The sequence below is a fragment of the Columba livia genome, chromosome 9 (assembly GCF_036013475.1).
Source record: "Columba livia isolate bColLiv1 breed racing homer chromosome 9, bColLiv1.pat.W.v2, whole genome shotgun sequence".
NCBI classification, from domain to species: Eukaryota; Metazoa; Chordata; class Aves; order Columbiformes; family Columbidae; genus Columba; species Columba livia.
Window position 1 is genome coordinate 24,218,467 of NC_088610.1, and position 26,304 is coordinate 24,244,770.

Here is a 26,304-nt window from a genome sequence, read left to right on the forward strand (position 1 = left end):
TAATAAATTTGTAAAACAAAAATGAAGGTCTCTGAGTGGATTAAGCTGGTTAAATGCAGTTACAGCTGCAGAACTGATACTCCGCTAGACCATCTGTTTGGATCTCTGGTTCAGGCACCTCATGCTATTTATCTTTCAGCTGTTCCAAGTCACTGTCGTACATTTAATATGTGTTCCAAGGATTAACTGTGTGTATTGACTTTGCAGCTGATATCTATTAAATTAATACCTAAGAATGCAACCTTATCCATTGATCAGTGCCATAAGACTTGCAGTGTATTTCTTAATGGGGGACATAACTGCTATTTGAGATGCATCTCAACTGCTGATTTTCAGCTTTCTGTTCCCTAAAGCATTTGTGTGTCCACTGAAGTGACATGGCTGGGGACTGCAGGAGTCCACGCTGCACTTGGAATATTAATAAGTGATGCACGTGTGGAATGGAAAGAGACTGACTGTAACCCCTTAAGTGATGCTAATCTTCCATCCCACCAGGAATTTTACTCTATTTCCCACCAGAAATTTTACTTTTTCTCTCTTTCCTCTCTGGAACATGTTCATGTTAGATGTATCTTAAAAAAATGAGCACATCTGTTAAAAGAAACCAAATCAAATACTCAGGCCTCTACTCAGCCCTTATAATACGGGCCTACTTTATGTGCCAGTAGACTATATGCATGAGACTATATGCACTTCAGAACAACCTGTACAAGTCCACTGGGAAACCGAGGATATCAGACAGCTGCATTTCCATGGCTATTACTTATTCCAGTTGGATAAAGCTACCATATATAACCAACCTCTGTTGTAGCTGCAACGCATACAGGCCCTCTGAATGATCCTTACAAAAGGCACAACTTGGGGATACTGATCTGGTTCTACACGACTCTGGTTTCCAAGGTGGCTAAGAAAAGCTATGGCATGTACAAATCAAAACAAGCTGAGAGCTGGTGCCGTGTGACAGCTAGCCCTGTGGAAGGAACACAGACACGTACAGTTGTCAGCTTCTGCCCAGCGGCAAAGACCATTAGCCTTGTCCCCATGTCATAAGAAGCAAAATACATTTTCAATCTAGTTACCTTCCTAATTTTAGCTTTTGGCTTTTCTCCATGCTGGACAACAGCAAGGAACAGAAATGTTTTCCAAAGTAAAAGTTCTTCACATAGTTCCAGTTCAAATGGCTAGGGATTTAAGAACTAACAGAAGTCCTGCAAAGGCTTGTGATACCTGACAGTTCTCTATCCCTTAGAAGGTTCAGCATGTGCTGCTTTCCAGGGTAGCCACTCCCTCCTCAGGCAGGTCATGCTCTCTGATGACAGGCAAGGCCTTACCAAGGATCTCAATGAGTTCAGCAAAGGTCTGATTCCTGCCTGTTGCTACATCCAAGAACTATTATGTTGGTGCAAAAGTAATTGCAGTTTTGGACCGTGAATTTTAAATCGTTATAACTAGGCTCAAACACATCTTGATTAATCAAAATAGGAACCATTACAACCAACACAGTTTTGCCAACAAGAAATAAGTTTGTTTATTCCTGTAGTTTATTCCTGTATCCCCATGCTTCAGGATTCGACAAACTCTTGGAAAGCATTTTCTGCATCCTGCTGGTTGTGGAAGTGTTTTCCCTGCAAAGAGTTGTCGAGATGCTTGAAGAAGTGGTAGTCGATTGGGGAGAGGGCAGGTGAATATGGTGGATGAGGCAAAATTCCATAGCCCAATTTGTTCCACTTTTGAAGTGTTGGTTGTGTGATGTGCAGTTGGGTGGTGGTGTGGGAAAAACTGGGCCCTTTTTGTTGACCAGTGCCGGCTGCAGACGTTGCAGTTTTCAGTGCATCTCACTGATTTGCTGAACAGACTTCTCAGATGGAATGGTTTCACCAGGATTCAGAAAGTTGGAGTGGATCAGACCAGCAGTAGATCACCAAACAGTGACTGTGACCGTTTTTGGGTGCAAGTTTGGCTTTGGGAAGCGCTTTGGATGTTCCCCTTGGTCCAACTACTGAGATGGTGATCATCGATTGTCACATAAAATCCATTTTTTGGCATATGTCACAATATGGTCGAGAAATTGTGCACTGCTGTTGCGTAGAATAAGAGAAGATAACAATCCAAAAGAATGATTTTTTTTATTTTCGGTCAGCTCATGAGGCCCCCACTTATTGAGCTTTTTCACCTTTCCAATTTGTTTCAAACACCAAACAACCATACAATGGTTGACATTGAGTTCTTCAGCAACTTCTCTTGTAGCTGTAAGAGGAGCAGCCCTGATGATTACTACAGGATTCCAACTCTTTGCTCACGTTTTAATGGCAAGGCAGAGTAAAATATGATTTGTGTTCACTGTTACGTGCTGGTATTGACAGATTGAACAACCTGTCCAGAAGAGTCCAAATGGCAGAATATCCCCACAAACGAGGGAGAATAGGAAAGGGATACCATAATCAAGTAACTACCACTCCTGTTCTTTGAGGTAAACAGTTCTACAGTAATTGTGGATTTTACCATTGCAGAGGAGAAACACCACAGTAACCTGCTAAGTTTTCCGATTGTTGATTCTCACTGAGGCGCACATACCACAGAAGTCCATCTGCAGTGTCAGAACTTATCTGAAAACAGAGCCCTTGTGCTTGAAGAGCTCAGGAGTAACTCACAGGAAAGGACAGGAAAAATAAAAACTAAAAATCTAATTTCGTTTTCCAATCTACAAACCCCTTCACTTTTCAGCTTCCCAAAAGAGCTACAATAATTACATTGTCATTCTGAGACCTCATAGCAGCTTTCCACGGCAAGAAATGGAAAAACTGAGAAAAACTGACAGTGAGATAAAATAGTTATAACAGTTCCAGATAGGAAATTTGGATGATCTAAGCTATGGAGAAATTCAGAGACGCAGAACATTATACGCTTGAATAAACTCGCATTTGCCAGGCTGATTTGCCTGCACAGCCCAAAGAACTGAGACACCAACGCCAGTAAAAAAACAGGTGATGAGACTCTCTGGCTAAACACCCTGAACAGTAACACTTTGTTAGAAAAAAGGCTGAAGATACGGCAAAACTTTGTTCTAAAAATGGCCAAGTGTAAAAGATTTGTTGCGGGGTTTTTTTTTTGGCAAACACTGCTATTGAATGTTTTAGATCCTTTTGAGAGTTCAAGACAAAGAAATTCAACTACATTATCCCATGAAGGATAGTTTTAAAATATTTTGACAGTAACAGGCCAAATTTCACACAGTCTTTGTATAAGCCAATGCAAATATTTTGGCTTGCCTTTGCCTATGCACTAACACAGTGCTATGTATTTGCAAGTTCAAGCCTGCACACACCCATGTGTAGGTACTAAGCCTGCTCTGATCATCACTCTGCTCCCATCCAGTGCAAGAGGCCTATCTTGCAGAAATGACCTACAAAAATCTCCTTCCATTCAGCAGTAAAAGCAGGGAAAATGGAGAGAAGGAAGAGTGCTGCCCCAAAAGGGGGAAGAAATGGAAATGTTTCAAAGTGGGAAGATGTCACTGCATCCCAATCTTCACGTTGTTTGTGTATGCCTGGCATTAGTAATCAGACTGAAAGCCAGCTTGATTGTCTACCATTTAGCAATAAATCAAGGCAGGACATTAAGCTTTCTTCTGAGTCAGTAAGGGTTAGCTACCAGTTTAATAGCCTGCCAGATGCTCCCTTTGGCTCACCACAAAACCAGTTCTTTCCTACAATGTATGATACAGACAAAAAAGGTTCCAAGAAAAAACTTGCAGAAGATATCAAATTAGAAGAGCTGGTTTTCTCAGGCTGTCGCCTGTATACCAAACCACGCTGGAAACAGCACTCCACTGATTTACAGGGTATGTCAGTCCTTATACCCTTTCAGTTCTTGCTGTTTAATCACTGGGCGTCAAATCACATGAACTAAAGCTCAGGTGAGTCACCAGCATCAAGAAAAACAAGATTAAGCCTGTCATATCCCATCTGCTCCATGCACACAAAACCAGTTGCACAGCTCCAGGACAGCGAAAGCCATAGAGTGTCGCAGAAAGAAGCCAGCTTCCTTTCTGCCCTGTTCTCTGTTTGCCATCTTTCCTCATGTGCAAATTAATGTTAATAGTATTTTCTTACTTTTTTCTCACCTGAGTTTTGTGCTTTTTTTTTTTTTTTTTTTTTTTAAATCTCACCTTGGCAATCTTTTCTACAAATAGAAGTTCACTTTAGTTTATACTTCCTAGGACAACACTGATACATCAGGAAAGTGGCATGCTGCTTCACGTCTTGACAACACTATGCCAGCTACTAAAATAATACTTAGAACTCTTCTACAAACCATTGTGCTGAACAGTGGTACAGCAGACAAAAAAGGTTTTCACATACCTGCCCTAAGTCATTCAAGATGAAATTATTTCAAATCCATTTTAGTTGCAGAAAAGTCTTTCCTTGCTGTAAATCTGCCATTTTGTTTGAAATCTTCAGGCAACTACATCTCCACTTAGATGAAATTTCCAAGTAAATAACTCAGCATACCTTTTTCCTAATGATGGCAACATTAGAGGAGCAGTAAAGCTGTCTATATTACACATTTCTATATCCTAATCATTTTTACATCAGTAATCACAGCACAGCTCTTTATAAGGCTTTTTATTCTACCAGTAGCTCAAACCCCATGAGACTGATTTGCTCCTGTTTTAACACCATAGAAGCCTTTATCTTATGCAATTGCTCTTGTGCTTCTACTTCCAGGGATCCCAGGTTTGGTAGGTAATATCACCTTGAACAAAGACTAGGAAAATTAGGATGGAAAGTCAATGTAATTTCTTCCACAATCTTTTCTATATCACATAAGCATATGTGGCACATCTCATCTTTGAGCTACTGCTGAAGCCCATGCCCTCCATTTCCTGCAAATCAATGAAAGGGATGTGACATAGTTTCAGCAAACACAAATTTTCACATAAGGTTCCACTGAGAATCAGCATTACACCAGGAAAATTTGCTTGCTCAGGGAGTCCTAAATATAAATGAAAGCATAGTTTCCAAATGAATCCTAAATATCCACGATGGGTTTGAATACCTAATTTCTTTTTGCAAGGAGAGGAACCTCTAGATACAGTAAGTATCAGCCAAAAGTTTCAAACAGGAGTACTAAAGACAGGCTCTTAAATCTACACTAAGCAGTTGTTCAGCTCAACTGTCATTTCAGAGTTTGCGTTTAGGACGCCTATTTTCAAGCAGGGGTCAGGACTCACAAATATGCTGTGCAGCTCTCACCAGGAACAGCACCCTACTCCACTCTTGAGATGTCAGAAATACCAAATACTCCTTTTGAGCTCAAGAAATTCTCAATGCTGTTTGCAAGATCTGAACTTGTTACGTTAGCACCTTCCTGACGAGGTAAAGGAGTGAGCTGAAGCTGTGCAGCTTCTGAAACACCAAGGCCCTCATCTTCCCAAACACTTGCTACACTTTTCCAACAGGCAAACCGAAATTAGTTCATTATGTGAACAAAACGCTTTTAAGACTGTTTATAAGTAGGCAACTTACTTTCAGCTGGAAGCATTCTATAACTGGTTTCACATACACACAAGCTTGTTTTACTACTTAATTTCCCAGGAAGCAAGCAGAAACATTTAATATCCAAGATGTTTGAAGAATGGTATTCTCTCAGACTGGAACTCTATGAAACCAGTTTTACCATTCTGACTTTTCAAAGGTAAGTACATATGGGGTGTTGTCTGATGTGCTTGTTCTTTTAGGAAAACACAGGGAAGGGGATACATTTGTGCATCTGCAGCAAGGCATTCCAGAGTTGAGCAGATTATTTCACATGTATTAAACTGACAGAGAAAATTGTGTACTGTTTACATTTCACTCAAATGAAGGGACAGCATATTAATAACTTTAAGCTGATACTTGCTAGAAAAGAACATAAGCTGGCAAGCAGGCTACTGACAGCACTGGCTAGGAAGCTTTCCTCTTAATTGGAATTAAGTGAATAGTTTTATTTTGCATTTTTAATTGTGTTCTAAATTGGACTTCTCAACTTAAGCCTCCCCCCAAGACTCCCACACAGAACCACACACAAGTACAGAAACAGCTCTTTGAGCTGCTCCCTAAACAGAGCAATTTGCCTTATATGAGTCATTTAGGTACAGAGGAAAAATCTGCAACAAGTGATGTGTGAACTCCCACGGGCAGCCTTGGGAAGGATGGGAACCTGGCAGAAAGGAGCTTCACTGGCCAGATGCTTTTATGGTCCCACTTGCATTCCCACTTTCATTGCCATTTTGTTTGCTGTAAAGTTAATTTATTTTGAATCAGAAGAAGAATACATAAGATGTTCTTGTAACTCTCTTATATGTATGTAGGAAGCTTGGCTCCAGTTCATGTGCCATACTTTTGATAAAAGACAGATCAGAGGAAGTAGGAAAGATACACATATGGAAACAGAGGTACTTTATGACTTTGGGAAGAATGGATATGTAATAAATAAGAAACAGAGAAGCAGCAAAATGGGAGACACTAGACCAAGCTTTAAAGAAGAGCAATTATGTGAGAAGATAGAGACAAGCCGTATCATAGCTGCTGCATCTCCCTTGTACCTCCTCAGTCATAAGAACTAATGAGTAATGTTCTCATTTCAGCTGGTTCTTTATTATACCATGTAGAGTAGAACAGTTTCAACGGGAAGGCACAAGAACACTCCTACCACAAAACAGTTCAGCACATCACTAAGCTATGAGGGGCAAGAAAACTTTTCTAAAAGATAAGAAACATGGGGTTTAATCCTCACATGGAGAAAATAAATGAAAGGTAAGCGTCCTGGGTCCTGAGTGTTCTAAGTATGGAGCTATTGTATAGAAAGTGAAACCACCATCACCAGCCTGGTCTTTCACTGTATGCAAAACTCAAATTCACAAAAATATTGACCAGATAAAGCACCTCAGGTAAAATGAACAGAAGAATATGTAGTTTACGAATTCCACTATATACTGAGGAACCGGGGAACTTACCAAGCAAACTCAGCTGCACAGTAACTGAGCAGAGTTTTGGACGATTTATAACTTGGACTCGAGTATTTATTTCTGCCTAAGTCTTATATAGATACAGCATTTGCCTTCTACGCTCCCAACTCCTTAGCTTCTCCCCAAGGATAACTGCACCTTCCTGAATTGCTGTAATGGAAGAGCAAACACAAAGAATGCAAAGCACTCACATCCTGTGACAATGGAGGCACGCGAATTATATAGAAAGGTGTGAGGACTCTGAGAGCATTATTAACCTTCATAAAACAAGTCTACGTAATACCAGGAAAATTAATGAAATTAACTAGACCTCCAGGAACAAGGTCTGAGACATTGACTTACCTAAGATTAACTCCATTTAATATGATAAAAGGACTCAGTTCTGGAAAGTCATAGTGTGACAGAATAAAAAAAAATAGTTACCTCCCCATAGCTCACAATTAGGCAAAAAAAAGACACTGCTGCTTTGAGCTTTTCAGTTGTATTCAACATATGTAGGACAGAATCCTAGGAAGGACTCAACACCTTTAGGTTGTGTTGATTTAGATGAATTATTAAATTACATTCTGTTATACTTAATATGATATTTAGTGTACTGTCATATAATTAAGAACCTATCATAATTCAATATCATAAGAGGAATGAGTGAACTTAAAATTGTATACTTAGTATTGTCATAGTTTGGGAAAATGAGTATGATATAAAATTAGCTTTCCATTAAAGAATGTTCCTGAACTTTCTTTAAAGACAGCTGTAAGCACTACACGCTGGCACCTGCTATAGACCATGCTGAAATAGATTTTTATGCACATTTTCTTGTGATGCTCAAACATTCCCACTTAAAGAGGCCAGAATTCATTTTAAACTGGTAGAGCACAGATGATTGGTTCCAGTTTCTGCAGATACAAAGAGCCCTTCTGACTATACCATGAATGAAAACATGTTCCTAATTCAAATAGAAGAAGTGACTCTGTACCTGGATGTGGAGCTGCCTTTTCTCAGAAGTACTCTTTTCTGTTCCTCCAGCTGTCCTTCTTACAGCACCTCCTTGGCACTCCTGTGCAGACATATAGGAAGGCAGAAAAAAAACAATGACAACAACAACAATCAATTTGACCTTTAGGGAAAAAGGAGCCATCAATACTATTGCTTTCAGTTTACCTGCCCACAGGAAAAAATACAAACCAAACAAAAAGCTTTCTTAAGTAAAAAGTAGGCATATAAATTAGGGTTAAACGAACATCACTCTGGTTGCAAAGCCAAGCTTTCAAACCATTAAGAATCACCAGAATTAAGATCACTTGTGTGATGCTAAAGCAGTTCCCTGCTGTGTTTGAGTACAGTCTTCATATGTAACACAAAGGGCTTTGTACAAGCTCCAGACTTCACTCAACACAGGAACAGACAATACTCACTGAATATTTGGCTTTATCCTCATTGTTCAGGGGGAAGAAGCAAATGCATCAGGCACCAAAACATCTCTATAGCCGTGTGTGCTATGGAGAGCTGAGGTCATGCTGGAGGGGAAGAAGAGCACGGCCCTTGCTCTGCCAGCAGCTGCAGCAGCTGTGGCTTCCTCTGGGTACCACTACACATTTCCAGGAGAGAAGCTTCTGCTGTTTATAGCTCCAGCAATTCACAGGAACTCACCTCCTCAGTAGCGCAAACACTCTTCTGCATGCCCCAGAGGTTACCTGGTCCTTTCTTCTGACCCCTCTACTACTACTATATCACATCTGTCCACAACCTGTAGTCATCTGGAGACAAGTGTGGCTGCCCACTGTCTCCTGTGTTTGTCCTAATAATCAGAGACTAGCCACATACAAACAAGAGGAATCAAGAGTATGTGAATGTGGAGATCTCAGTCATAATCCAAAAAGAAGGCAACAAGTGGCAGGATGCCTTCAGCTCTGAGAGTGCATATTCCCTCTCAGTTCAACGCAAAGGCTTAATGAAAACTTTGGAAATAACAACATTCAGATTTGACACAAGCGACATCTCTGGAGGGAGAGAAACTGGTAAGATCTTGCTAACTTTGTGGGAGATGAATACAGTGGGTGGAGTTTCTTTATCATATGGCCAAAGAAGAAAGTCTCAATGTCTTGTCTATCATGCTTCTGTGAGCATCTCATGAGGGTGAAGGTCATGCATTTGTGTTTCTATCCTCCAGGCTTGTACTGTGGAGATGTCTCACTTGGTTTGTTTATGCAATATGACTGTTTACAACATCAAACATAAAAACCTTAAAATAATAATACTTCAATTACAAGCATCCTCAAGATTGAACTTCTCTGAAGTCCCATTTATTTCCACAGAAAGAATTGCTGTTAGTGCAGTAGAAACCTTACTAACTTCAGCTGAATTCAGCCTCAACATAAGATAGAGGAGCAAATCTCTCTCTCCAGAGAAAGTAACAGTATACATAAAAGGAAAAGTAAGTGAAATCAACTGTGGAAAAGGTTAAAAGCAAGAAACACAATTAGACTGAGCTTAGTCATTATGGGGTGGTCAGAGCTGCTACTTGTCTCTATTTGGAAAACACTGAAACTCGTCTCTGTCTTCAGTGATTATCTGAAACTGGTAACAGTGAAAGCACACATCATGACCACGCGGAGTGTGGGACATGCTAGCACAGATGGATCCCAAGACTGGTAGCTGATTTCCTACTGCACTGTTCTTTTATCAGAAGGAAAGGCAAAATAGGTACTTAGTAAAAACAGGTTTTCTTCATTCCCTATATTCTTCATGTACAACTACACCAGGAAACAGCTGTCACTTATTTTTACTTGTGATCCTACGATAGTTTTTCACCACAGGCTTTTTATGTCTAGACACCAAAGTGGCTCCATCCCATTCATAAAGGGAGGAGATGCAGTGCTGAGCTCTCTGTAAATAGCTGCCAACTTCCTCAGCTCTTCCCACCTTAGACTGCAGAAAGCGTGCCAGATCTGCAAGGAATGGAGCTCAGAGATAAACTGATTGCAAATACAGCTTTCTGGTGCATTATTGAATTTTTAAAGCTTAGTCTTTTGCAAATGCAGGAACGAACACAAATAACTAATTCTACTGTGTCAAGTGTAGATTAAGGCTGAGGATGGATCTTGTAGGCAATTAGGAAAGAACACTGCCTATGCTTTTATTGTGGGAAGCATTCCCTAAGTATAACGCCATTGGAGATGGCTGAAGGGGATTGCGTCTGATTAGGGAGGAAATTACAACCATAATAATTAGCATCAAATTAGTTCCTGTCTCATCTTGAGCCAGACAAGTCCATCACACTCTTTTTACCAGCTGCCCTCTGGTGGAAGAAGGTTCTGCAGAAAGGCAGGAAAACCCTGGTGATGGGCCCAGGCCAAGTGAAGGTCACAGGTGGCTTCCACATTTTTGCCTTGCTTCCCTGGAAGTCAAGCTGTGGCTATGGATGGGCCACTCACAAGCCAGGAGGGCCCAAATCAGGAGGAACAAACCTAAGCAGATGTCCTTTTCCAAGGGGCAGGAGAGGTTTGCTGGGTCGAGCTTGAGTGGTTGACACCCCTCTAGCATAGCACCTTTATGTGGTCACCTCATTTCTGAAAGTGAGTAGGCAGCTCTTGCTGTATTTATGTCCAAGGCTTATAAAGCTTTGATCAGAATCAAGTTTGCAAAGCTTTAAAGTAACATCTCCATGTTAATCAGAAAAAGGCTCTCTAGTTGCAATTATTATAACTTGTGTCCCACGTGTTCAGGATCAGCAAGGACACTCTGTACTTGGCCTAATTAGCTGTAAAGGAGGGGGAGAGCAAAATCCAAACCATGTGCTTGGGCCCTCGTCTGAGCTTAATATGAACAGTTTCACACTGACCTGCTGGCACCTTCACCCAAATGCACTGGTACCTAAGAGTCTTTGGATCTTTAACAGCTCCCTGGGTCCTTCCACACACACCTCCCCAAACACATGAAGCCTGGCTGGGGGTGTGAGTATGGCTTTGTTTTCTTTCCCAATGGTTTTACGGGGCTGCCTGCCTTTGCTCACTTGCATTTGGAGGCATTGGGAGTTTCGGTGAGAGAGATATATTGCAAAGATAAAAGAATCCTGTTTGACATCAAGGACTGACAATTATTTTCAGCAGTATTTCTTGATTATTTAAGTTGTACTGGAATACTTTTCACAGAGAATGGATTTCTGGTACATTACTTTCATGAAGGATTTTGGTAAATTCCTCAAGATGTAAAACAGACACAGAATTTTATCATTGAAGAAGTAAATCCTATGCTTGTCTGCCATGCCTTCTACCTGACTAGAGGTGCGATGAGGAAGTTCAGATTTGGTTCTTTCAATGGCTTTACAACTACACTATGAAGTGATAAAGGCTCTTAATGGTTTGTATTATTTCAGTTATTCATGTTGGCATTAGATGGAAGTGTTTCAGGTAAGCTGATCCCAGGCGTTGCCACAACACTTTTTAAATCTACACACATAATTCTATAATGTATCAACAAAATTCCCTGCTACCTAAAGTCTTTACACCACAAAATGGCAAGACTACTGAGAAAGGAAAGTGTATTTCTCACCACATGTTTTCAGCAGAACCAAAGGGCATGACTTGGTTTTCCTTCAGTCCTTGGGAGCACAAAGGAGCCTGGCTTGCAGTCTGAGCAATAAAATAGACTCAAGTCCCACACTCACGGCAGCACCACAATGAGCCTTTCATTAGCTGGCACTTCCCATCAGACTGTTCAAGGGGATGCACAGGTTTACCAAACAGCTAATCCTTGATAATGAAAGGTTTCCAACAAAGCCGTCTTTCCAGGGAGTTTGGGCACTTTCACATTAGCAAGAAGTGAATAGACAAAGTGGTTCAGGAAACTTGCCAAACAGTAGCTCATGCATTGAAACACAAAGATCTGCAGTCTTAAGGGAGCAAAAGAAAAAATACAGTAGTGTTTCGAGTTGTTTCTTGTCATCATAGTTACTTTCTTCTTTTGTATTATTTCATTCATTGATAGTCTTCGAAATATAAAATATATGCACATTTGTCTCTTAAATTTCACTTGCACATATAAATCAGCCTCTGCACTGCCTTATCCCACTCTCCATGTGAGACAGAGGCTTCCTCTCTTTGCTGTGGGCCTCTTCTGGACTTATGCCACTTTTCTTACTATCAGTCCCTAAGCAACTGTAACACCATTGACTGCTACTCCTTCATTTCCTCAGGGTTTTGTTTTATTTTGGTATTTAACAGGCCAACAATTGCATCTTTTCCTTTTGGGGTCTATTTTAAGAAGGCTTTGTTTAATCAGATGCAATTAAGCACTTAAGATCCAAGCTAAGTATTTTTCCTTTAGAATTATAAAGGCTATGGTAAAGAACGTCAGGGTTAACATCAAAACATGAAATACAAGGGTTATGAAAACAGTTTTTCTTTTTGACAGAAGGACACAGCAAAACAAATTCAGGGTGGCTGAAAAACCAATTCATAAGGGGACTTCCAATTCAAAGAGAAGCTGCAGGGTGGAAGCACAAGGTGTGTGTAACCCTCGGTGCACAGAGCTGCTCTGGGAGGGCCCATGCCACCCTTGTTCACCCACGCTGCGGCTGTTGAAGGGAGCGGGAGCAGAGCACAGCATGGCTGTGTTGTACCTTCTTGTAAAAGACAGCAACACACTTCAGTGTGCACAAAGCAACTCTGGCTACTCCTGACTTATTTACCAATCCCTTAATGTTTTCTCTCCGAGGAAATATGAAGGTACTGTGGTCTTCACAGGGAGCACCTGTCCCTCAGCCTTGTTGTATGGGGGGGCAGACAAAGGGAGTTTGCAGGAAGGAAGATAACTGGTATAAGCCAGCTATAAAAGCCCTTGAGACAGAACTAGGCTGACACCTGATGGTTCAAGTTCAAGTCTGAGGACAAGTACACTACTGCTAATGCTGGTTTGCATAGACAACTCCACCTACTGTGGCAGTCACTTTAAAGAAGGAGCTTTTATGCTGACACCAGTTTGTGTCTAATCAGTTCACATTCCAGCAGGATTGGCCAGATGACAAATTCAGCTCAGAAAGTCACTGTCCACACCGCTGAAGTGGTTCCCCCTGCCCCGGTGCAGCAGCCAGCAGATGGCAAGCTGCCCCCAGCCAGCCCCGCACTGGGAGGCCTCTCCTGACACCACTTCACACCTCCCGTTTTCCCGAAATACAGCAGAGCAAACACGTTTTCAGACTGTGCTGGGGCTGGGAGAAGGCAGTAACCCACCAGTGTTGCCTGATGAGGAGACAAAGATAAACCAAACATCAAGAGTCACTCCAAAACAGGCCCCTGGAATGACCTTATTTCAACCCACGCAGTCCATTACCTTTCTAAAAAACATTATTGGAAGATAAAGATCGCAAATCTTCTCATTTGTAGCTTTTATAAACTAAGTCACTAAGACTTAGTGAAATGGTAACGAGATCTGCTTGAAGCCTCACATACTGAAGGTCTGCAATCTCTGTATGATCCAAAAGAAGTTTTGTCCTGAGTGACCAATCATAACATGGTGCTGATGGTGATGTGATGCTTTGCCAGGAATCACAGTTACTTTGCCAAGAAAGCTCCAGCTTGTGGGGGAAGGTCACTCATGTGACAGTCTACTTCTGTAGCACTCTGTTCACCTCTCGGCTGAATGTGACCCATCATCTTTCTGAATATTTCCTAGCATGCCTGTGGGTGTACAGGCACATTCTTTCAGCCCACAGCAAGAGGGGACTGCCATTTCTTGTCAGCAGCAAATGGCCAGCAGAGTGTTCTACAACGGTGTCCATCCTGCCGTTGTGCAGGTGCTCAACCAGAGTGCTCCAGCTGTGTCATACTAGCTCCATCACTGACAGTTAGGGTCGACCTTAACACCAACCACAAAGGCATTCTTGCCTCCCCTCCAGCCTGCCCATCTTTCTCCCAAAGCCTTATTGACTCGTCAGGTGAGTATCACAAACTGAGCTGAACCCTTTCCATGTGGCCTCTTTCCGCAAAGTGCCTGGGACTCAGTCACTAGAAACCAGCCAGCACATTTCAGCTCCACACACCTTCACACCCACCTCTGGGTACAGACCGGCAGTTTGCAAACAAATATCTGAAATGTCTCTACTTCATGACAGAGATGTACAAAATTGCATTAATGTTTTCACCAAACTTAATACAGCAGAGAGTAAATGAGGTAGCTCAGGCTAGTTGACAACTCACAGTACAACCAAGATGAGCGTGTATCCTTGCCTTAAAAGTCCAAGACCAATAAGTGAGAGTTTGATCTATATTCTTCTACAAGATTCTCTACTTAAGTGAAGAGAAAAAAACCCTATCTATCCATCTATCTAAACCACTTTGAAGATCTACGGACTATGTCTGGGCAAAGAACGTAAAATAAGGCTTACTGTCAGAGCGGTATGATTTCTACAGCCTTTAAAACTATGGGAAGTTGAATATTTGCCATACTGGAGTCCTCTCCTTCCTGTTTATTTGTCACAAAAAACTAATTGAACCAAAGAAATTATATAATTTTCTCTTTTGGACTAAATGAATGGATATTCCTCATTTGCATTTGACATGCTAGCACAGACCGTTCTCCAGCATTGACAGATACTGCACATAATGGTCTCTTTTTTGTTCTGCTTCATTCTCCAAATGTTGAAAGAGTCTTTCCGCATTTTACTGTTACTAACAGACAAAAGCTAAACTGTAACTGAGCTTTTGCATCTCTGTAGCATCTCTGCACTCTGCTAAACAACAGCTGGTTCCCCAAGAGGCAGAACTGGTGAAGCCCGGTTTCATACAGATTTTTGTCCCCTAATATCCCCTCTACTCACCACAATAGCTCTGTTCCCACCCACACTCCTTACACATTATCCTGTCAATACATAAATCCTGACTGGCCAGATGGGGCTTGTCAATAAAAACACACATTAGAAGAGTTGCCTCAGTAGGAGCACTAATTTGGACATTCCTCTTTTACTCAACTGCCAGGACCCACTAAAGTTGCAGAGCTTTAGTAATTCTACCCCTCCTTTAAATCTGGTTAAAAATGGCCAGTAGTTTCAAAAGTTACAGGGAGGGAGACAGACAGACACAGGTCTCTCAACTGCCTCATTCCCTTAGGAATTAAGCTAAAAACTTACTAAAAAGTGATGCATCAAGTTCTTCAGGAACTGTAAAAGATGGTTCTTTGTGATTTCAGAAGCTGGTGTTCACTCTGACACTGGGTACAATCACATTGCCTCATTGCTCCTTTTGGAACAGTCAGGACTCCGAATAACCCACTCCTTTCACAGGTGTGATGGCAGCAGAGCAAAAGCTTCCATAGATCCATACACACGTCAGGACTGGTGAAAAGAACAGTTGAATAGCTCCACATATTTGACTTAAAAAGCAATATATCATGCAAAATACACATCTTAATAATAATCTGAATCTGCACAGAGTCCCCAGTGGGAACTAAGAGTGGGTATGAAATTATTCATCACCTTCACCTAACCAAGAAATTTCCAGTATTTCATTCCTTATTGTTTCTGCAACTCTGAATGCAAACCATAGACCAATTTTAGTTTTATTTTAAAAGAAGATGCAAGCTGATAATCTCGAGTCACTGGGGCAACAGGTAAAAATTGTAGGATCCATGTCCAGTGCAGTCATACTCCTCAGCAGCCTGACTTGCAAGGGACCATGCCACCTAACTCCAAAGCTAGTGGAAAAATTCTGACTTGAAATCATACTGGATCAGGTAAAGCACTTGAGGGGAGCACAACTTCCCCAGGGACCTATTCACTTTCTCCCCTGAAAAAGGAAAGGAACTGAGCTTGGGCAACAAGAAGTAGAAGACTCTGGACTTCCAGGTTAGCACAGCATGGAGGGGATGAGGGATGTCTTTACGCCATGAACTTTGGCCTCACTGAGGGACACTGAGATGGAAAGACTGATAAGTTGGGCCTCCATACTGTTGACCAACTGAATCTTGCCATAAACTCTAGAGAGTGAGAAAGCCACCACCAGAAGCAGGCATCTACCATAAAGAAATCACCTTTACGAGCATCCCAGTGCTCTTCACACAGTGCCTAGCACAGCCACAAATGGAGATGTCAACACTAATGTAAAATGGAGATACTGAAATGCACTTTACCCCTGTGCTGAGCTACGAGGAGCTGGGCCAGCTTCACCCTGAACAGGAGTTACTGTTTGCATAACGTGCAACAAGGGGGAACATTTCACAAATGCCTGAAGAAAGCCAGAGCAGCGACATGGAAAGGAAGGAGCTCTGTGCTCTCCTCAAGCCAACTCCTTGTCCTCACTGACTGTGAGCCCAGGGGTTTACAAGCCAGTTTCTGTACAAAGTGATGCTCTGCACGAGGCACACAAAGACACTGCACAGAAACAGTTATAAAAAAGAGGCTACAGTGATGCAAGCTCAAATGTCATGGTGTGAACAGGGGTGTGCTGTTGAATACATCTGCCTTATATCTACTACTTCGAACGGTTGCCAAATAAAAGCCTGGGTCTGAGTCAATCTAAACTGAAAATTGTAATAGGAAATAATGCCATGGATTGCTTTCAATCTTTGGGATTCATTCATTTCTAAAATAAAGAAGGACAGACCTTCTGTGAGTGTTAGGTTATCTGCATCCAGTTCCAGGCTCTGTCTCAGACTTTCTGAATGACCCTGGGCAAATAATTCACTCTATCCACTGCAGTGTCTCCTTTTGCTACATCACAAAAGATACTGGAATACTGAATTCATGAAGAAGGCACTCAGACACCATGGTGATAAGTTCTATTAAAAAAAAAAAAAATATATACAAAAAAAAGTACAGGCATATTTAAAGGAAAAGATACTGTTGTCTTGACTCTATAAACACTGCGTTCTCCCGAAAGATCTCTTCTTCCAAGCTCTTTTGTATTTTGTCCTTTACCACAAAAATCATTTAGCATTTGCAAAGTAACAAATTCCATTTCATCATCCTCTTTTCCTTCTTTGTAGAGGAGATAATCTTCTAAGTGCTTCTTTACATTAAAAGTTAACACAAGTTATCAGAAAGCTAATGGTGAATTTATTACATATCAATGCCATGTTTAAATTATGTTTGGCTAATGACAAACTCATTCTCTTGACTACAAAGCAAGTATCTGAAGTATCATCATCGCCTGCAACAATGCCACCTGTCACCTACTAGCAAGTATGTATCACCAGTGTACTCTTTTCTACAACAGCTTTTGAAATACCAGAATGAAAGCAAGTTTCAACTGCAGACAAATGTATCCAGATTCTATCTTTGCTTTCAGAGCTTGCACTGACAGCAAACAGACAATAACCAACATCACGCCTCATCAGTTCAGGAGAAAATCCTCGGCACAACTGCAACATGGAAGGCAACAGAGATCTGTAGCACCTTCATAATCATAATTTGGGTAACAAACACACAAGACTGATTACCTAGTGGGGCTTTTTATTGGTATTCAATCAAAAGACAAAATAACCCAGAAGACAGTACTTGGTTTTGCAGGGTAAGAGCTCACCTCTATCTAATAGAAATATATTTCATTTGTAATGAGAAATGCTGACTTTTGCACAAATGGTTCCCATAGCCCACTGCCTGAGGGCAAGGAACAGACTATCTGACCAGTCATTTTGAAGGTAAGCGCACAGCACTGTCTGAACTGGCATACCTGCTACTGAAGTCTGCATGGCCTGCCATACAATTCTGGATGCTGGAGTTTTATTACTTCCAGATGTTGGCATAATGAAGTTTTTTATCAAGTCCTCTAACAAAATGAGGTCCAGATGGGTTCAGTGACCACAGCTATCTCCAATATGAACAGACTCACTGGTTCAGACCCACACCAAAGCAGTCTGAAAAGTCTGGAGACACATGAGATACAGTTGCTCTGGGAATCTGCAAAGCCCCAAATATCAGCCATGACTTCTCATCTTTGTTCCTTAAGGGAGGAATTTCAAAAATACGAGAATAACATTCTCATCAAAAGCCACCAAAATTTTACCCAACACTCATGAATTCTAAAGGGTATCTCATTTGCTATACCGCATGTGAGAACTCTTGCTCTGTACCCACCACTTGTGGAGGTCAGTCCTACAGTTATTTTGTCTGCATGACCACATGTGTAAGGTTTTACAAAAAGCCTTTACACAGTTAAACTCTGTATATCCATCCATGTTTGCTGCCAAGACTGGATCACATACTCTTTCTCCCCTAAAAAACACGCTAGAAACAAATGCAGCTTCTCGTATTCAACATAATACATACTCAGGACATCATTATTTATATGAGGTCTTTTCTATTACTTTAAAAGTCACTGTGCAGCTAGAAGTCATAATCTGCATAATGAGAATCCAGAAGGAAAAATGTGTGCATATTCTGTGGTTAAATTTCACTTGCCAAACACGGAAGATATATTCTGGGGTATTTCACATCTCTTTGGAGGTTTTTCATGCAGAGTTTCACAAAGAGGTCACTGCTCTTTAACCCACTGGCTGTCGCTGCACCCGGGAGGACTCTGCTTCCCAAGGAACTTCCTGCATCCCAAAGCACAAGCAGTATGAACAATAAGAAAAGGAGATACAGAGGACAGATGTTTGCACTGCATCAGATAGATTTGCTGGTGACTGGTGTGACCTGTTTGGTCCCAGCATGCTAACTTACTTTACTCCATCAGCTGCAATAGCTAGAAACACATTCGATTCAGTATTTCCCTCTAGGACTGCAATGATTACTACAGGGTAATGTCAATATAAATGGGACAGGAAGACTTCTGTCTAACAGAGGGATGCGAACAGTATGGTGTCTTAAGATTTCCTTTGTAATACATGGATAATATTCTCTCACCGAGGCATAACATTAGTCCTCTCCCTTTACACTTTAGGTGTGTTAAGCTGAAAACCAAACTGGATGTAAATGACGTCTGTTCTGAGCTTATTATTATACAAAACTATATCACAGGGATCCTCTCCCTTGAATGGCATCACAGCCTTTTTGAAGATAGCAGCCAAAATATTAACTAATGCCAGCAGGTTGACAACTGACACCAGAAGGGACACACTTCCCGACCAACAGGGTAGCATGTGCAGTTGCTCTTCTCCCATGCCAGGGACAGCTTCCTCTGTCAGCCGAGGAACTCTCTCTCCAGTGTCCACTTTCGCTTGAACTCCTGATTTACGCTTCATGAAACTTTCTCTGGCAGTCAGACAGATCCATTGTGTCACAGGCCTCACTCAGGAAGACAGGGAGTTGACAGGAAACCCCCTTGGCTAAACAAAGCCCAGTTAATGCCAGCTTGCCCTTTTTCACATCCCTGTCCTCATCTCACTGGTATGTGCTAATGACTCGACAAGATCCAATTGCTGGCAATGATCACAGAGCTGGCTTCTGAACTAGCCCTTGGAGACATGGGCTAAATCATCAGCACCTGACAAACCACAGGCCACCCTGAGACATACCAAGATGCACTGATGCAAGGTGCTAACCAGATATGGTCTGGTTTGTTCCATTAACCGTGAGTACTGCCATCCACTACAGAAGTCCCACAGCATTAACCTGTTCTGTGGCTTTCTCTTCCCTAGTAGCACACACTTCGTACAAAATCAAAAGCAGACAGCAGGTCTGCTCTCCATGCAGCAACAGCTCCTCCTTCAGTGCTAAGGACAGGAGAAGAAAAGACGTTCACCTTCACCAAGTTAATGACTTCCGCTCTGCTTGGACTTGCATTGTTGACTTGACTTCCATTCAGACAGAAGCAACTAGCTTACATTTAGTGATGCCTTAAATCCAAGCTGAGAAGAAACAAGCAAGATAAAGGTTGAGAGCCACTGACTTTCAATCCCCCTTTTACAAGCAGAAAGTTGGACACTGAATTACTACCCATCAACTGCAAGTTCAAATCTTCTGCTAATGGAGTCACTCCGTAAGGGAGATGCTCACAGCACAGTGCAGTTTCTGCTCTTCAGAGAAAAGTACTGACCTGAATGGAGTAGTTTAATGAAGATAAGGATTGTATTCTCTGCCAACTGCCTTCCTTTTGCCCATCTGTCTGAGCTCCAGCTGCCTACTCCCCTCCTTTGAGACCTGGCCTTTTTAACCCATAATCTCTGCTGTGACTGTTGATGCTATATTTACAATTAAAGTAACCAAACTAACCAAAACAATTGCTTTACTAAGTCTTTTGTATCAGTCTATACATCTGACATCTACTCTGTCACTCCTAACAGAGTATTTAGAATTGTGTATTTATCTCACAGTTCTCTACTGCTGTGTTGATGACTGAATACACGTTTAAGCAGACAATTCTCATTTAAAAGGAGAGACTTTTGTTATGATTTCTGCCTAACTGACTTCAGTGTAATGGGGAGGTACTGTCCCACGCAAACATCACTGGCCTCCCATCATGTGTTAGAGAAGAGGAATTGACTGTGCACTGTACGTGGGTATACTCTGAGCAGAGCATGTCAGCAGACGAGGGCTTGCACCATGTTTTTATTTCTCCACGAGCCTCCCTGTCCATTTGCTTGTGAATAGCATGAAATACAAAACCATGGCTCTCCCTGCGCAGGAGGTCAGACAGGTCAGCTACAGCTGTGTAAAAGATGTGCATTTTCTTCTTTGGTCACAGGAGACCAAGGCTCAGTGTAATTAATGCAACCTGCCTAGGCAAAATACAACAAACACTTCAACGGCCAGAGCTTGCAATCATTAGAAACATCGCAGAAATTAAAAGTACAAACCTGCTATAAACAAAAATCTGGCAGTGGGGAAATCACCTTCCTTCCAAAGGCTGTTTTGATGTCTGACAACAAACTATTCAGATCCTGAAAGGGAACCTCATTTCCATTCCAGCACTCCTTCCTCTTGAGAGCCTGCGATGGGGGCGTGGAAGGGTGGTAAAGGGAAGAGACTGAAAAATGACACACACAGGGGAAGTAACCTTCCTGCGATAATCAATGGCTTCATAATGAGCAGCCGACTCTACTGAATATTGATTAGCTAGTGCTGGCAAGGCTGTGCTCAGAGGAGGTCAGCACTCCTGCCAGCTGCCTTGTGTGAATACAAAGGAGGCCTCAGCAAAAGGCAAATTGTAAATGGCAGGTTTTATATGAGAGGCACCATTCAGGCCCTCAGAAGAGGAGAAAAAACAAAAAGCAACAAACCAGAAAGTATGGCGACAGAACTAGTAAGCACAAAGCATCAGCAGTCATGCTATCTTTAGTAATTACACTGTGCTATGAAGTGCAATCCCAGGTTTGCCTTGATAAACTTGTTTTAAAGATTATCACTTGCAAATATGCATGATATTATGAGTTGCCATAGGCTCCTCTTCCCTAAGGATTTCACAGACATGTGGAATGGGGCGCTTGCACAGACATCCGCCCTCAGAAGTTTTGTCCAACATTACATCTCAGTATGTGCAGGGTATGTGTACACATTTCAAGGTGACACCTACGTTGATACCTAGGCCAGCTCTAAGCATATGTCACACAGTTGAAGCAGCACAGCTGTGTGTCAGTGCTCCATCCCTCCCACAGTACTCCCTGTTCTTACTGTCCCATTCAGTAAATATTATTTTAGGTTTTTAGTATTTTTCTTTTTTCTATTAATAGTTAGATATTAATTTTATTATTACAGGCATTGGTAAATAAACACAGAACTTACACTGCTGAGGAAATTAGCTATTAGTGACTAAAAGATTTTCCTACCTTTTCTGAAGCAGAGAGTCGTTTCTCATAGGCTTTCTGCAGAAAGAGAGATGGTGACAGTCAGGGAAAGGAGATCTGTAAACTGTGTTCTTTAAAAAAAAAAAAAAAGAAGAAGAAAAAAGTTCCAGTTCCTGCCTGGTGTAACTCATCTGACTTCAGTGGGGCTGTCCCAGGGTAGATTTGTCCCTCTGTCTTTGCCAAAAAGACAACAACGGGAGCCAGCCAAAGGCATCCGCTTTTGCATTTCCTCAGTGAATCCGTTCATTATACTCTCATGATAGAGAAGCTGTAAACAAAGCCAGTTCATGATGTTGCATTGTACTGGCCATAATGACATTGTATGTGCTTCATCAGCATACATGCTTCAGGACACATTGCAAAAGCTTTTTATGTATTCAGGACTCTTTCTAAGAGGGTGAGTTAAATGAAGAGAGGGAAAAGATAACAGTTAAAACAGAAAAGAAAAGTCTAACAATTACTTAGAGAGGAGTTCAGCATAAGAGGGAGGAGAGACAGCTTTATATACACAGACTGGAAAAAAAAAGACTCTAGTAAAGTTCCTGTCTAGCAGTATCCCAGTTTGTTGGTATGCTTTGATACTTTAACTTACCATTTCTCTTTAAGATTACAAGCCCTCTAAAATGGTAATCATGTTTATACAGTGCTACTACATGAAAACCTCAGTCTGAATGGGGACTCAGAAGAATTTTTGTAAAATAAAAAGTTCACTTTGGAAGCTCTCAGGCTAACTTTATATAAATGGCCCAACTGTGCTCTGACTTAAGAGTGATATAAGTCAGGTGTAACTCCCTTACTTGGGAGCATTAGAAAATGCTAGCGTAAGATAAACGAGTACTAAATTCTTTATTGCTTAGCAGATTAGCTTAAAGTGATTGGCAGTATGCGGTGCAAGTCATTTTGCCTCTGAGAAGAAATTCTCTTTACCTTGCAAGCACTTACTGCTCCCACTAACGCTGTCTTGGATGTAATAAAATCCAGCAGGAATATAACACTTCTGCTGAGAGCTTTGCTTTCAGAGGTCCAGAATCTGCCACCAGAATGTGTATAATTCATCCCCTGTTTAGAAATATTTGTCTTTCAAAAGAACTTGGGGGGAAAAAAAAAAACAAACCACAAACCCAACCAAAATCCTTGGATAACAAACACCCAGCCGGGCAGGGGAGGCAGGCACTGGAGGGCTGGAAGCTAAGACTGGTCTGGGAAGAGGAGCACAGGCAGAACTAGCAAGCAAGGGCGAACACAGGGATTGGAGAGACAAAGTTTTGCAGTAAATTCTACCTTGTATTGTCTGTATGCACATGCAACGTATTCTACTGCAAAAACACAAGCTTAGGTTTGTTTGTTTTTAATAGAATTAACTGTCAGGAAGTGAAAAGAGATAACAGAATGTGACCTATATCAAAATACACTAAAAATGGCACTAGACAATGTCAAATTGTTTTCAATGCTAGATTCCACTGTGGACTACACAACAAAACCAATTCAAAGTGCATACATCAAGGCAGCATTTGGATAGCTTTATCAGCAAACAGAAACATTTCTAAACAGTGCAATCCCACTTAAAAAAAAAATGACTCCATATCCCAAGTTATCCCCTATTACTGTCAATTACTCCTCTCCTAGAGACCATAAAAGGAAAAGTTCAGATAGTTCTCTTCCAAGCACTTGTTACATAAGGTAAAAACTGCCAGGCTTGTGTTACTTGAGAAGTGTTTACAGATGAGTAATTACAGCTAAATAGTAGCTCCTTCCTCTAGAAAGGATTCGACACACATGTTGCCTTAGTCACTGCTGAAGTCACAACAAATACAAGGTACCAGGGAGCAGCCTGTGACAACTGTTTCAAAGTGACAGGGATAGTAACCTACGTGTTTCTCACTAGAAAAGCAGAGCCAAAAACTCTGCCTCACCTTGGTGCCAGGGCTCAGCATCTCATATGCAGAGCATATCTCAGGAATTCTTTAACTGGAGCTGGCTCTGAAGGAAGTGATCACACAGAAACAACTTAAAACTTCACCATAAGAACTGTGGACTTACTCCTAAGACTACTTTAAAGGCGCTTGCATTTATTTCTTAGTTATCTTATTCATGAACTTGCCATTCACAGAAATGAAAGAAAGCCAAGGTATTCATGTCAGAAAACTCCCAGCCAAGGCATAGTTGTTCCGTGCAAATCCAGAAAGGCTGGAGACTTGCTCAGCTGGAGTTTCAAAGTTGTGTAATTCAGTGTAACAAAGAGGAAAGGATACCAAATGTAGCAGAATAATACGACATTACCACTTTGCAGCAAAATAGAGTGACTCCATAACAGCTTTTATAAAAGTCCTACTAGCATTTATAATTATTAATAGAATAATTTATTGTTATAACATCTTACCTAGCCATTCAACTCCACAGATGTCAAAGTCTTTTACAAAAAAAGGACCATCATGTGCTCATTTTGCACTACTGAAGGCTTGACCCTGCCATCACAGCAGGTAACCACATTGTGACTACTGGCACAAAGAAATCCACGAGAACTGCAGGAACCAACACATGGCTTCTGCAAGAAATTTTCCCCAGATCTTGCACTACACAGAACAGAGAAACTTTTTAGACTCAGGTGAAGGAATCTACTTCTAGAGGTCAAAAAGTCTTTAAAGATTATTTTTTTTTTAATTCCTTTGGGCTAATTGAACCAGAAATAATGCCTGGGAAGAGTGCCAGTGTGCACCCTTTGGGATTAGTCTCGCTTTCTCCAGAGCCATAGTTTGTTCTGAACAAAAGTACCTGTAGAAAACTGGATAAGACCCACATGTTGCCTCATCAACTCTGAAGTTCAGATATAAGGATGTGTCTATAATGACCATCTAGCTAAACAGGAACCTAAGTCATCCATCCCAGACAAGTACACAATGTGTACTACTGTGCACTACAACACCACAGCTAGATGTACTCTGCAGTTACTGAAACAGCAAAAAGTACCACAGGCTGCATTCCCAGGGCTTCGAGCAAAAGCTTCCACCTGGGCGAGCTGAGGTCTGGGCTGCAATAAGGCTGAAATACAAAGCTGCACGTAGCCACAAGTGCTGTGTTTCAAGTGGCTTGGGATCAAACCCACCCTGCTCTGCACCCAAACCATATTCCATTTCAGGCTTGCTTGAAACTCAGCCAACTGTTGCTGAAGGGTTCACAAACTTCAGTGAACTTGTCCTGAACTTTGCATTGGAAATGCAAAAGTAAAATAGAACTTTCAAGTTGAAGGCTCTGCCTTAAGACATTCTGCCCATCTCCAACACTGATGCCTTATAAAACCATAATTGGCATCCTATTAACCACAGTTATCCTCATACACACTTTCCCAGACACCCTTTTCTTTAGGTCCAAAGACTTCTCCCACCTCATCAGCTTCACAGGAACTACGATCGTTAAGATGAGAAAGAAGACCCCCAGCTACAGAAGCACTGCAGGGTATGTATAATTCTTTCATTCACAGGAGAAAAAACCCTCAAAAAGAGGTGCTGCAGCAAACAGTGGCAACTCAACAGGCTGTTGTCTTCTCCTCAAGAGAGTGGCAAACCCAGGTTTTCTGGAGAATGTGAAACATCATCCCACCATTTATGACCACAAAAGTTCCCAGGACATCATGTGTCCAGCTTTGCTCTTAGAGCCTTTGCGTGCATGCTTCCAGCATGTCATTTTGCTGATGTCAGACTCCAGCTCGCTCTCTCTGCTGGGCATCCTGGTTGGTTATTTATGTGGGACACAAAATGAAAGTCTGCACTTTTCAGATGAACACTGTTATACTCATGCCACTTAGAATTTTTATTTGGACTAAGAACAAGTCAATCCAGCAGCTATTACAATCAGCATCCAAACTATGACACTTGCAAGATGATTAACAATTCCAAGGATAAAAGGTTCATTGTTTGAGAACTTTCCATTGCAAACTGCTATTTCAGTTGTCCTCTGCAGTTATAGCACCCAAAAAGTTCTTTTTTTTTTTTTTTTTTTTTTTTAATCAGATCCTGATGTAGTCACCTCCAGGAGCTGGGACTTCAAGAGAAAAAATTCCAATTTGAAAACTTTAACTGCCCACATTACAAAAGCTATTTTCTCCTGAGCATTAACATCAATATTTCTTCCACATTCTAGATTATCTCCCACACACTTCTCACCACACCTTAAGGGCCCAAATTTTTTTTCAGCAGGGAGAGACTGGCTACCAAGCTGTACTAGGGTTGTCCATTTTGCTAATAGGATTATAGCAAATAATACCAAAAAACCCAACTTATTCATATGGAAAAAGCATTAATCCCTTCTGCCTGCTCCACCCCATAACCTTCTGCCTAAGCACAAAAGCTATCTTTCTGCCTTGGCAGCAGAGAAACATTTTAAAAATGTTTCTTAAATACTAGGAAGGGTTTTTTCCCCCTCATTCTTTTCTGTTTAGCTCTGGAGGAACACACAGACAAAAAGTATAACAAAGACATTCTCTCTCAAGTAATTAATACAGGGCATTTATATTGCTTTCTGGGTTATAACACCAAATATAATTACCAGGAAAAGGTGAAGAAAATACAGAAGGAGCTATA

The 26,304-nt window shown here is 41.4% G+C and overlaps 1 protein-coding gene across 1 annotated transcript in view; it reads right to left on the bottom strand.

The window, feature by feature from the left end:
• The window catches only part of ARHGEF4 (Rho guanine nucleotide exchange factor 4), a 202,503-nt gene that overhangs the window by 170,829 nt on the left and 5,370 nt on the right, over window positions 1-26,304 (bottom strand). Inside the window, 2 exon segments of the mRNA XM_005509601.3 lie at window positions 7,986-8,066; window positions 21,710-21,745. Of these exon segments, the coding sequence (XP_005509658.3) occupies window positions 7,986-8,066; window positions 21,710-21,745 (117 nt within the window).